Below are 14,667 nucleotides of genomic sequence, written 5' to 3' on the forward strand. Positions count from 1 at the left end.
CTATGATATATTGAGTTTGCGACATGGGGAAACAATCCGCTATCTGGGAGTTAATTTTTCAAATGAAATAATTTTTCAACCTACACAGGAGCTTAAAAAAATTGTGGAATAAAATGGAGAAATTGGTTTCTTCTCCACTATTACAGGCTGACCAGAAATTTAAAGTAATAAACACAGTTATATGCCCATCTCTCATATACCCATTCCAAACTATCTAGCCAGAGAAGATTCCAAAAAAGTTCCTTGCTGATACAGACATACTAATTCGAAGTGCTTTTAAGGAAATTCTTCAAATACCTGCACACATCCCTAATGGTATGGTCTACACTGAGAAAAAATATAAGGGGTTGGGACTCTTCTGCGCCACTTGGAAAGCTAATCTTCAGCACATTAACATCTGTAAGGTACTATTAAGCTCAGGTGACGAATACATCTGTGCTACAAGAAATCTGAAAGAAGAAATAACTCTCTCACTACAATCCTTCAATGTCCCTCCATCTGACAATTTGCTACATCCACGCCTAGAAATAACAGATGCCAGGAAAGTGAGAAGAGGAATGAGAGAAAGGGCATTCAGTGAGTGGTGTAACTTGCAGCAGAAAGGAAGAGGTGTATGTTTGTACAATGAATGTACTCCTGCCAACTCCTGGATTCGAGACCATCAGGGCCTATCATGTAGTGAATGGCGTGAAGCAATTAAGATGACAGCAAACATTTCAGCAGTTAGATCAGTACCAGGAAGATTTCAGAACGATTCCCTTTGTAGGCGCTGCCTCAAGGAGATTGAAACTCTTGCGCATGTTCTGGGATCTTGTCGTCATGGTGAACTTTTAAGGAATACGCGTCATCATAACATTCGCTCGTTAATTGCGGCAACGCTAAAAGACCATGGTTTCCAGGTATTTGAAGAGGTTCATGGCTTAGCGGACAACGGAAGCCACAGAAGGATTGACATCACTGCTTTCAAGAATAAGAAGAGAGGTTACATCATTGACCCCACAAATCGCTTTGAAAGCCATAAGTCGCAGCCCTCAGATGTTAACCTAGAGAAAAGGAATATTTACTTACCAACAATTCCTTACTACAGGGAGAAATACCAGATAGAGGAAATCGACACAGTAGGTCTGATGATTGGAGCAAGGCGAACGATTCCCGCTTTTGCCGCTAATTTCTGGAAACAGATGTCTCTGCCAGTTACAGCGTTACGGGAGATTGCCACCATTTCCTTAAGGGGCTCACAGATAATTCTAAGAAATCACTTTTACAATTAGGTTACCTTCAACATTTCTCAAGTACAGTGTATCTATTTATCTTCTAAAAATAAATGTAAAAGTATACTTTGTCGCAAGGCAGCCTCTGCATGAGAGGAAGTATTTCATAAAATAAAATATTTTCCCCTTGTGAAATTCTACTTAGTTGGGAAAATTTGCTTCATTTATTTATTGTCATTTAAATGTTATTTATTTATCCGTGATATGTATATGTATATATATATATATATTTTCCTGTTCGTGTCACATTTTGTTTTTGGGTGTGCATTCATGTTCTTTTCATTGCCTAATTTTTATCGTGTGAATGTATTATAACAAATTTCAATTTTAACCTGATTTATAGTTAGCTATGGGCCTGTAATTTAATTATTAAGTAGGAATTAATTTACGTTAGATAATTATCTATTTAATGAAATTTACCTATGAATTTTCCTTACAGTCTAAGTAATTATAATTTATTTAATTGGTTACAACATTTTCAGTATTCTAATTTTTCAAAGTTTTAATTAAATATTATTTATCCATTTATTTAAATATATCTGTTTTATTTTAAAATCTTCCTATTATTTCACTGTAAAAAATCTATGAAGTATCAGCTTTCCAATATTTTTAGTTTTGAAACAGATGGTTCAATTGAATATTATTTAATAATTTAGTAAGTGATACCTGCTCCTCAATTTATTTTTCATTGATTTAATTAATTTTAAAAGATATCCAATTGTAGTTACCTAATGAACTTTAAAGCCTTATTCATTAATATTTTACTCTAATTTGGAGTTTTGATTTGGTAGTTATTAAGATCCTGTCCTCTTTATTCCTTATAATTCTGGGCCCACCGTGCTTTATTTTTGTATGCTACTGACCCCAAGGTAAGTAAATTTGTGCTTGTCAATTTTATCATTTCTCTGTGTTCACTGTTGTCTGTGTCCTTGCGTGTTGCAGTAGTGAGTGGTAGCAGAGCGTGGTTGCTACATAAGTTGTTGTTGCTATTGTTAATACTAATGAACTTGATCACGCTGCCTGGGTCAACGTTGCTAGTTGCCAAAAGAGACAAGCCTTGTAAACTTAAAAATTGTAAAACTGAAGTGTATATCAGTAATTGTTTTTATGTTTGTTTCATGTGTGATCGAGACTTCCTTATTGCCGTCCTCTTGGCCTTGAAGTATGGTTTGGTTCAGTATGTGTGCACTTGAAGCTTGTTTTATTAACCCCATTCCGTGGTCATGGAATCTTGTTGGTCTTTGGGGTCTGCTTATTCTATACCTGCCATGTATGGGTAAGTCGACGACCATTATTTCATTTCTATCTATGAATATGTTTAAAGATAAAAATTTCATTGTTCCGTATTGAAATTATTAACATTAAAAATTAAATAATTGAAGTTCAACCAATTCAATACATAAAAGAAAGAAATGTAGTAATTACATTTTTATTTAAATGGGACCGGTTTCGACCCTAGTCCAGGTCATCGTCAGCCGTAAAAGTCAACTGTTTTCCAAGAACTTAGCAGGAGCACAAGTTCTCATTCAATTATACTGATTTGCGTCGTATATTTTATATACGTACTTAACTTCCCGCAACCGAGACAAATATTGGACCTTCAAGACATTCTCCACTCTACTTTGGCATTCGAGACCGCAGCGCATGACCTTGAATGTGCCGCGCTGATCACCGGGAACTGGCGGTTTGCTTCTACAAATCTATTCGTCTGCGACTTCAAGTTTATTTATAATCTTCATATATTATTTGATAGTGTTGTGACTTTGTGCCTGACAGAGTGTGAAACTGACCCATTTCTCCAATATTCATAAACATTGTGTGATTTCGCCTACTTGTTTTTACGGCTGACGATGACCTGGACTAGGGTCGAAACCGGTCCCATTTAAATAAGAATGTAATTACTACATTTCTTTCTTTTATGTATTGAATTGGTTGAACTTCAATTATTTAATTTTTAATCTATGAATATGTTCAAATAATTTACTTAATTTGGTTTCAAATTTAATACAAATGAAATTTCTTCCACATTTTACTTTAATGTAGTGTGGTTCTTTGACCTTGTTATCTACACCCTCTTGTTATACTCTTGGTTCTGCAGGAAGTGCTACACTTGTCCTTAGTGGAATTTATGTGGATAAACGTTGGAACAGCTGTTGTAACCTAACTTAACCTCTAAGAGGTGTCCTTATTCTAGCTTCATTTGTGGTCCAGGTTGAGTGTTACAAATTTGTGTTGTAATTACATTTTCTCTTCCAGTGACTATATGCACACATCGCTGTTTGGGCTGAACACGTGAAATTTATTTACAATCTTGACCCATGGTGACTCGCTCCTTTCATACTTCTTTCTACTGTTCTGCATTGTCAAGGTTACTAAGTATCGTGTTATTATTGTGAGTTTTATTTAATGTGGTGAGTTCTCATGTTGTTGATAATTATTGCTTGTGTATATTAATTCATATCTGGGGCATGTGCTGAGGGAGTTTCTTCCTATTTTGCCTAATGGGGTCGTGTGTATGTTCCCGCTCTTGATATGGGTCTGTATTGAACTCGTGAATGAATGTGTGATGTGATTACGGTGTGTTGATGAGAATCTCACATGGATCTGTTGGTGTTTAATGCTATTAGTGTAACCTTGGGCAATGTTCTTGTTGTCATGTACTCTGAAATAAGATTCCTGATTGAATGGTGATAGGCTATGGCTGTATGGCTCATCTGAGATTGTATTATCTTTTTAATTTGATGTGTCCATGTCATGTAGTTCCACCAGTTCTGTTGTGGAGTAATTAATTTCTGTTGCTAATGTTAATCATGTCTTGGTACTACATCCCATCCTTTCGCTCACTTTCTTCTACCATATGCATGTACTACACTTATGTGGTCTGATTGTAATGAGGTGTGGTCTTAATTTCTTTGTGAATCTGTGATTTCCTTGCCCTGGTTACTTGTAGTCACTGCTTCTTCCCCTTGCATATTTTCTGTTGGGTGTCTGTGTACTGAATTCTTGCTCTGTGTATCTTTCTCTGCTGCTTATGATGTGTGATCTTTTGGTGCTGGTTAATGATGTCAGTTTTGGCCATGTGCTTGAGTGAATTTTTCATTCTTCCTAATTTTCACTGCTAGTCCTGGTTGGTTGCTGCATGTGCTGATTCTTGGTCATCCGTATCTCTTGTTGCTATACCTATATGTTGTTGCTGGTGCTTCATGGTCGTTGTGTGGGTTCATTTCTGGATTCTGGTGTGGAGTGCAGCTGGCTTATAGCTGAAACGACCCTTCGTTTTTACTGTGTCTTCATGTTGGGGTTTTGGTTGGGGGTCTTGCAATTGTCATGCGGTTATCAGTATAGTTCTTTACCTAATAATTGTGAAATCTGCTCCAAAATTAACCTTTTACATTAAATCTTCTTTTTCTGTTTATTTTTCTATGGGTTATGGGAGTGTATTTTGTAAATGTTGTCATTTCATGGATGTACACTGGCTTTGATCATGTCTTCATTTGATGTCTTGTGATATGAGAGCTTATGTCTCTTTTGATTTGTATCTGTAGGTCAGATGTTGTATGTGATCTGGTAATATTATTAAAAAATTGTGTACAGAGAAATTTTCCTTGCACCCTATGGCTGTTTATGTGTAGTCTCATCCGATCAAGCTTATTTACATAATCTATTCCTTAGTTCGTGCCTTTGGTAGTTCCTCATCTGGTTTAGTAATCCAACTTCTTGTAATCCCGTTGCTTCTAGCTCTATCCTGCATGTATTTGCAATTTTATATTGTTGCCTGCTTGTCATCTGACAGTTCTGGGTTTTATTCCAATGAGTATGGGATCATTTGGGTTAGTTCCTGTTCAGCTGCTGAAATTACTTTTCTGTCATTGGGGTATGGGACTCGATTGATTGAAGGTTCTTCTCCATCAACTCAAGAGCTTTGTCATCGTGTTATCTATCATTTCTTCATCGTTTATGTTTTATTATATCCCGTGAATTCCGACTGGCTGGAAGGGTTTCTGTGTTGATTGGCATAATCTCACAGTGTGGACTGATCTTACGCCACCATATTGTTAGTCCTGGATTTTCCAGAGGTTCCTTTGAACACCTGATGGTCTTGATAATACACCTGTGCTCATTATATTCAAAGATTATTTATATGGAGATGAAATTTTGCTTGAATTTTGGCCCATATTTATGCTGCGTTGAGCTGGTTCTAGTTGATTTTGTAATACCATTTTCATTTCTTGTCAGTTATCCCCTATCATCCTTTCTGTAATTGTCGGCTGTCATGTGATTGTTGACCTCGGTAATGGTGACATGGTATTTCTTGCAGACACACTTATGAGCTCCCCTCCACCTATTACTATGCATGCAAAGTCTCCAGTTATTGCCACAGCTTCTTCTTATTCTTGGTCGATTTTCCATGTGATCTCTGCGTTATGGTTGCGGATGGTAACTATATTTTTCTGTCTCTTTACTTCCATGTTATCCTAATCTCCTTCATGTTCTGGGTTATCTGGTCACTGTAGTTGGTTTATCATTGCGAGTACTGCAAGGTTCATCTAGTAATGAGCTTATCTGTTGTTACCTCCCTGTATCTCCCGTTGATTTATCCTTTCTGTTCATTGTCTTGGTATTTTCTGGTATCTGTACTAACCTTTATGTAATGTGTGGAGGAATGCTAGTAATTCATACAAAAAAATCTGGAAACTATAATGGTCTTCAACCTAATAATTTGCTGTTTGATGTTCTGGTTAGGTCTATTAAATTTTACTTACCACTGGACTCCACGACCCATCTTAAATATTCAAAATTATTACTCTGTTCTCTTGCGTCTATTCTCAATATTAGTATATTCAATTCTTGGAACATTTCAGTCAAGTTATTTTCACCTTTCCTTAATATGTAATTCTTACTCAAAGGTGGGATTATTAATACTACGGCACATAAATTGGTACTTCAAATAAATTAGTGTATATTGGCTTACACGCCAGCAAGCAAATGTAAAAATATCTTCATTATTTTGGTGATCCTTCAAATGCCAATACCAACAATGTGGTCTGACTTAGTTATGTTAACAATGTTACTTGTGTGTTTAACTTAAGCTCAAAATTGGAGCAGTTCTCTCAGGTCATTTTAGGCACGTGGAACTTACTACTACCCCTCAAAATTTACTAACATGTTACAAAAGTGTCTTGGAAACCTGGTTGGAAAAATTCTGTGGTCCTTAACATGTGTGGATGAGCCATTATGGTTCATTGTGGTCTGTTAATGTGCACTTGGTCCCTCGCTTTCTGCTCGTGTGTGTGGTGTTCCAGTTTTATTTGCGTGACGTTACACCCACACATCTGCTGATCGGAGAACTAGTGTGTAAGATACCTACGGTTGCTTATTACGCTCTGTGCTGGTATGATTTAATTACATTATGTACTGTCAACTTATGTGGTGTGAGGCTGGCCCCACTGTATCTCTTCTGGTCACACTTAACATGTTCATCTGCTAGTATAGTGTGCAGATCCACCTTCCGTCAACCAAATAAGACCATTCCATGTTAACTGAACTTGAAAATTTTGGACTGTCACTTCTTGTATTCACTTATGAAGATTTGGTTTGGACACTGAAATTGTACCATATTAACCTGGTATCCCCTATGTTGAACTTTTTGCCTCCCCTGTGTTCTGGCTTCTGGAGGGGAGAATCTGTGATATGAATATGGCAACAAGTATCTATATGGGTGTATTTGTTTATGTAATGGAATGTTATCTCCCTTTATCACCCATTGTTTGGAATTGCTGTTGATTGGTGCAGTCGACAATGTAAATATATTTAAATCAGCAAGTTGCCTTGTGGTGTTGAGCTACGATCTTTCCATTCGCTCGATAAGCGATTGTTAATTGCGCGCATGCGCGTAACTGCTTTCTGAACTGTGAGCTATGGCCTGACGCAACTTGTCCTTCAACCATGGTACAACATGGAGGTCGCTTGGCATGTGTCTCCCTAAACATATTTAAGTGTTGGGAAGATGGAGTGTGATACTCTGGGCTAGTGCCCTTGTAAACTGAGGCCATTGCCGTAATATTTAGTGATTCAGGATTTTCTAATTTTATTTTCCTTTGGTGTATTTGTATAACAGGTGAGCTCTGAATTGCTGGGAGTGTGAACCTGACTTCGAACTGTATCGTAAGTTTTCAGCACTTGGAAAACATTAATATGGATAATCTACTATGAAAATGTAAGTAATTATAGCTTTTAATATTTTGGTGAACATCTACTGCCGTGGATTACTTGAAGAAGGCATTGTCTGCAACTGTCAGCATAGAATTTCTGGCAACGTCATTATGAATGAATCAAATCAACATCCCTACTAAAGTTTGAATCTGGTCAACTAGGCTTTCTGTAAACCATTGCGTTATTCAAAACTACATTTTCTTCGGAATAAAAAAAAAAATTGTTACAAATCAGTAATATTAAATCTGTATTGTTAGGATTTTCACACATAACTGTAATTTGATTGTGGGGTAATTTGAAAACATGGCATAAGTAGCCTGTGAGTCTTAGTATTGTTCTATTTGTTTAATTTGTCTGAGATTATTGTTTGTATCATATTTTCTGCTCATTTTATCTTCAGGGTTATTATTATTATTATTATTATTATTATTATTATTATTATTATTATTATTATTATTCATTTTCTGCTCAATTTCATTTTGTTCTTTTGTGCTTGTAATGTAACATTCTATTCTGTATCTTCCGTGTGTTACCCAGTGTCGGCAATTTATTATTATGGGATCGTTATCTTGCCTTCCTGGGCTGTGTTCAAATTATGCCCCATATGCGACTATGCCGTGTCCAAAGCCTCCTTCCGTTAAAATTAAAAATGTAATGCTGGTTATCATTCTAATGCTCTGTTAAATTTCAAATTCAGTCATAACCAATGATTAATGTAATGAATAATGTAATACCGTGGTTGCAGAAAATTAAAATTTGTTTCTACTGTTATTTATTTTCCTTTGTTAACGCTCTCATCTCTAATTCACATCCGTGTTTTGTTTATTTTCTTGCTTTGATCTTTTGTTGCGTCACCTTTTATCTTATCTCATGGACGCTTTAATTTTGGGTGGCCTTGCCTACTATGAGAGGATTTTTGTTAGCTTGGCTTGGGTGGTGTAAGCGTCAGTTCACGTCGTTCTGTAAATTGTGGAACTCTTATACTATTTTCCCCTTGTGAAATTCTACTTAGTTGGGAAAATTTGCTTCATTTATTTATTGTCATTTATATTTTATTTATTTATCCGTGATATGTATATATATATTTTTTTTTTTTTTCCTGTTCGTGTCACATTTTGTTTTTGGGTGTGCATTCGTGTTCTTGTCATTGCCTAATTTTTATCGTGTGAATGTATTATAACAAATTTCAATTTTAACCTGATTTATAGTTAGCTACGGGCCCATAATTTAATTATTAAGTAGGAATTAAGTTAGATAATCATCTATTTAATGGAATTTACCTATGAATTTTCCTTATGGTCCAAGTAATTATAATTTATTTAATTGGTTGCAACCTTTTCAGTATTGTAATTTTTCAAAGTTTTAATTAAATATTATTTATCCATTTATTTAAATATATCTGTTTTATTTTATAATCTTCCTATTATTTCATTTCATTGTAAAAATCTATGAAGTATCAGCTTTCCAATATTTTTAGTTTTGAAACAGACAGTTCAACTGAATATTATTTAATAATTTAGCAAGTGATACCTGCTCCTAATTTTTTTTTATTGATTGATTTAATTTTAAAAGACAACCGACCGACCAACCAACCATTCCACGCCATCTCTCCACTGACAGCTCGGAACTTACCACTTATTAGTGATAAAATTCTTTCTTGGGTCCGTATTGAAAGTATTTGTACAAATGACACTAGTATGTTTTTATTATTCTCCCACCTATTCAATACAATACAATTTTAAAAGTTAGGACTTTGTCCTTATCAAAATTCCATTTGTCAGGCAGTAGTTAAAAATGTGAGTTAGTACTGGCAGAACAGCTCCTAAGATACCCTTTATCAACAATACAGGAATGTCGTCTTTACCTATGGCAGGTAATACAGTAAATCACACGCTTAACTTTGTTCAAGCTGACATTTCTAGAAGAGAATTGCTCATGCACACACTGCTGTTGAAACAAGGGCAGTGAAGTTTTAGGGACCGAGGTATAGGCTATTCTGGGCCGTGAAAAATGATCACTTAAATCTTCTAGCGATATGCTTGGCACATGTTGCTCTATGGCTTAACCTATACCTAACGTTTTTAATTTACTCCATTTTCATCTCCGACTTATTTTTCATCAGTTCCCTGAAATGAAATGGCATATGGCTTTTAGTGCTGGGAGTGTCCGAGGACACGTTTGGCTCACCAGGTCTTTCAATTTGACTCCCGTAGGCGACCTGCGCGTCATGATGAGGATAAAATGATGATGAAGACAACACATACACCCAGTCCCCGTGCCACAGAGAAATTAACCAATGATGGTTAAAATTCCCGACCGTGCCCGGAATCAAACCCGGACCCCTGTGACCAAAGGCCAGCATGCTAACCATTTAGCCATGGAGCCGGACATCAGTTCCCTAAAGTATTTATATTCAGAATTTCTAATTGACTGCTTGGTTCTCTTTCTCAGAATCCTGTACTGCTAGAAATCATATCTGTTATGCATCTGCTTATTCTGTCTGTACAATTTGTCATGGCCAGCCACAGCAGATCTTATCTCAGCCATTAGCCACAGGGAAGAATGACGGGTGATTCTATGAGTTTCTTTGGTGTGTGCTTTTCAAATATTTCCAGTACTAGTGAATCGAATTTATTTAATTTAGAGCTTCCGTTCTGAAAATTATGTATACTATCCAAAGGCAAGTTATATGTGTTATTGTGAAGTTTTTTTTTTTTTTTTTACAATTTGCTTTATGTCACACCAACCCAGATAGGTTTTTCGGAGACGATGGGGTAGGGAAGAGTTAGGAGGGGGAATGAAGCGAGCGTGGTCTTAATTAAGGTACAGCCCCAGCATTTGCCTAGTGTAATTTATTCCGGTCCATATGTCTTAAGTCTCTTATTTAACGTACCGTAGTTTGTACTTACGTATTTGTGTAGAATAATACAGGTACATTAGGTCACGTGAAGAGATGCCAGGCGCACGGATCTGTCCATGACATGAGAATCTTTATCTCTGTATTGTTCAATTCCTGAAAATGTTTAAACTTCTCCTCTTTGAACTTATCTCCAAATAACAGAAAAAAATCCATGAAATGGTCATATACTCTAACAGACAGACATGCCAATCCCTTTTCAGCAGCTAAATTTATTAAATGACAAAGGTATCGTACAATTAAAAACAATTATTGCCCTTTTCAACAGCCCTGCCAAACCTATCTTTAATCCTACCATCACTGGGACATTATCTATACCAAGTGCAATGAAGTTTTTAAGGGGATGCAGTATTCTTTCAAGTTAGTGAGTAAAAGATCGGCAATTTTAATGCCTGTTGCATTTTCTTCTAAAACAGAAGCTCCTAAAAGACAACTATGAATTTGTTGAAGTTGCAAAAAGTAACCATAACTGGGTACAACTTAGAAACACTTTGGTTACTACTGTCCATGACCACTGCAATTGAAAACACACCATTTTCAGGCAAGCAATAATGTTCTATCTTCCTTCATTGCACATTCCTGCAAGGATGACCATGGTTTTAGTTCTGGCAAAGCCATATTTCCTGGCAATTTTTAATTCTGGGAACACTTTCCCAAACAAAGGTGAAATAACACTTGTAAACAATACAAAATGCTAATGTTGACTCTCTTCTTATCTTGGTACACACTTTAAATGTCACATCATATTTCCTCGTCATGTGACTTGTGTGTTTATTCTTGGCTCAAATAATAGTATATTACCTCATTTATCTCTGTCCTTTCTGTTTTCATGTCGAACCGTGCTTCATATTTCTTACGTATGCACTCTCCTCTCTATATAATTTATTCTACGTGACTGGCCCGTCCTTCGGCAACTTTCTGCTGTTTTCTGACATTATTTGTTGATGTACTGCTTTTATTCTGTTCCTCTCCCATCTCAAACATTCTTGGCCTTTCTCTCTCCACATATGTAGTGGAGTTAGTCCCGTTATCAAGCAATTCACCCCAAGGACCCGCACTACACTGCTTCTATGAGAGGTGCCCTTCTGCTTTCTTTCAGGTTACCTGGCTACCAAAATTGAGAGAAAGCCCAGCAGACACTGGCAGCCAGAATGCGACCATCCAGATGCTGCTAGAGGAGAAGGCGACAACCACTGCCACCACGCAGATGGGCAGGAGGCAGAAGCATGAGCAAGTGGGCACAGATTAATGCCCAATGGCTGCTGCGAAGTCCATGCCCACAAGGACAGTGTGAAAGGCGGTGCCCCCGAGCGTTGAGACGGTGCAATGCAGTAGGATTGGGCACTATGTCCCTGTTTCGGCACAATGTGTCGGTGCACAGTTATGTTTCGCTGTTCCAGAACACCGAGTGTCAATTGTTCCGAAACATTCTCAAGCGAGCCGGAGACACTGACTCGTCCCATCAGAAGCGTCACTATGCACTGCCCTGCGCCTACTAGCTGAACTGTGCAGCGGGCGCACGGGACGCGGGACTGTAACTTCGCAGTGTAGAGAGAACTTCGAGAGGCAACATTACAAGCACCGCGCCAGTGGAAACTGGGAATGTGCCTGTACGGAACGTGCTATGTGGTGTGTGCCTGTGTGTAGTTATGGCCATGGTCCAGCATAAAGCTGCAGGGAACGTGAACGAACAGTCGGAACACTGAAATTCGCGCTCAATAATCACTTAAAGGCTGCTTTTAGGTTAAGATTTTTCTGGTCAATATAAAATACACATAACACGGTTACAATGGCAGTGCAGGTGTTTAAAAGTAACCAATCAAGAATATTTTTACCAGTTCAATGTATTGGCCTGTATTGTGAGTAATTAGTGAGTAATTAATATCTCGAAAATTTTCCTCAACACTTTCTCGGGGATTGACGTTAAACATTAATTTGGACTTTAAGGAAACGTTTAAGCCCAAGAAAAATATGGGTCGTCGCTTTGGAATTAAAAATATAACTGGATGAATACATTGTTGTACTTTCGTGCTGTTAAGTCGGGCGCACATTGAGAAGCAGTTGGCCACAGAGCAGGGAAGAACAGAGCAGAACAGCGCGAAGCTTAACAAATCTGCGAAGTGGACGTGAGCGCACATTGCCACGCAGGGTCTCGTCAGTTTTCAGAAATAACATGTTTTCTTTAGACTCGGTGATACTGGAGCATCCAGTATAAAGAGGCTCTTTTTTTCTTTTTCTTCAAGCATTCGCGATTTTTCTCATTTTGTTAGTCATCTTTACAAATTCCCTTGTGCTGATGGCAACGCGGTTATTCAGCTTAAGACAATCGCAATAAAAACAACCACCTTCGCCAGTTTACAAGACTGAACAATATTTCTATGTTAGCGATGTTCGGCGTTCGTATGGACTAAGCAAAGAATTTAATTCATGATTATTTTTTATATTTTTTACGTCACACCGACGCAGATAGGTCTTATGGCAACGATGGAATAGGAAAGGGCTAGGGATGGGAATGAAGCGACCATGGCCTTAAGGTACAGCCCCCCCCCCCCCCACACCAGCATTAGGCTTGTGTGAAAATGGGAAACCACGGAAAACTATCTTCACGGTTGCCGACAGTGGGGTTCGAACCCCCTATCTCCCGAATGCAAGCTCATAGCAAGGCGATCCTAACTGCACGACCAACTTGCATGGTAAATTCATTAATAGGATCACAGTGGGGGAGGGGGAAAAAAAAGTATTTACAAATGTACTGGTAGATTTTCATCTAGTTGTCACAAGACACAAGATACTAAAATCAATCAACATTGACAATCTGTTGTGAACGCGTTTGCATTTATATTTGACAAGACATGATAAATGATTTTACGTATTTATCTCTTCACATAAATGTGATGATGGATGACGGCGACGGAGTCGGTGATGATGCTCTCCATAATCAGCATTAGATCTTTGTCCTAAATTCTATATGTTGCGAGAACTTGGGTCACGGATTGTTTCATAGATATATGAGGATTACATTCTTTTGTTTGCTGTTTGTTTAACGTCGCACTAACATATCGAAGGTTTTCGGCGACGGAAGGGTGGAAGATTGGGAAGGTAGCAGGCGTGGCCTTCATTAAGGTACAGCCCCAGCATTTGCCTAGTGTGAAAATGGGAAACCACGGAAAGCCATCTTCAGGGCTGCCGACAGTGGGGTTCGAACCCACTATCTCCCGAATGCAAGCTCACAGATGCGCGACCCTAACAGCACGGCCACTTGCTCGGTGGATTACATTTTAGGCCTTACTCTAAACTACCTTGTTACGCAGCATGAATAAAATGTTTTTGCTAGGGGCTTTACGTCGCACCGACACAGATAGGTCTTATGGCGAAGAAATAAAATGATTTATAGCCTAGACTGTGGTGCCTTATTCCCCGAATTTACATACCGATTTTCATTAAATTCTGTTCAGCCATTTTCTCACGAACATACATACATACATATATACGTATATACTGCATTGCAGTCCACATGATTCACATAGTACCTACAAAACATGGCGAGACTGAAGGGCTGTGGTAATTCTCTCCTCCATTTCTTAACTAACTGCGTGACACGTACGCAGGAAACTGTTTCGAAGACTGCGCGTGGTAGGCGGAAGTAGGTGCTCTGCTCTGTCCTGCCCTGTCTGTCAACTTGCGATGGTGCAATGATTTGTGTGGATTACAAAAATCTGCTCTGTGCTGCACTGCTTTAACTGCTTCGCCTGCGTCCGCACTTCGAATTCCTTCCCTCTCAACTTCCATTTACTTTTTTCAATATCTCGAAAATTTCCCTCAACACTTTCTCGGGGATTGATGTTAAAAATTAATTTCGACTTTAAGGAAACTTTTAAGCCCAAGAAAAATGTGGGTCATCGCTTTGGAATTAAAGATATAACTGGATGAAAAAATGTTGACACTCTAACACAGGGCGGGACACAGCCGGTATCGACAGGCACACAGTCAAGGTTAACTAATCTATCTAGTGAGGCCTTGGCACAGCACGTTCGGTTCAGGCACATTCCAGCTGAAGCGGAGCATGTCCTGTTGCCTCTCGAAGTTCTCTCTAGGACCGCAGTTACAGTCCTGTGTCCTGTGTCCTGTGTCTCGGCACTCTGTACCGAAACACTCCGCCTCAAGCTCCTAATGTTGCGGAACAAGTGAATGTTCCGGTCTGCCCAACCCTACAATGCAGGTTGTCCTGCCCTGCTTCTCGAAGTGAAAGCAGATACCCAAGCCTGC

At 38.2% G+C, this 14,667-nt stretch overlaps 1 protein-coding gene across 5 annotated transcripts in view; it reads right to left on the bottom strand.

Moving 5' to 3' along the window:
- The window catches only part of LOC136857870 (uncharacterized), a 69,101-nt gene that overhangs the window by 32,385 nt on the left and 22,049 nt on the right, over positions 1–14,667 (bottom strand). The window contains exon 2 of one of the 5 annotated variants that reach the window (XM_067136887.2): positions 10,394–10,497. The exons of the other annotated variants lie outside the window; for them this stretch is intronic. Within the exon in view, the coding sequence (XP_066992988.2) occupies positions 10,394–10,421 (28 nt within the window). The 5' untranslated portion in view covers positions 10,422–10,497. The remainder of the gene's footprint in view (positions 1–10,393; positions 10,498–14,667) is intronic. 5 annotated transcript variants of the gene reach the window in all.

The sequence above is a fragment of the Anabrus simplex genome, chromosome 1, assembly GCF_040414725.1.
Source record: "Anabrus simplex isolate iqAnaSimp1 chromosome 1, ASM4041472v1, whole genome shotgun sequence".
Classification (NCBI taxonomy): Eukaryota; Metazoa; Arthropoda; class Insecta; order Orthoptera; family Tettigoniidae; genus Anabrus; species Anabrus simplex.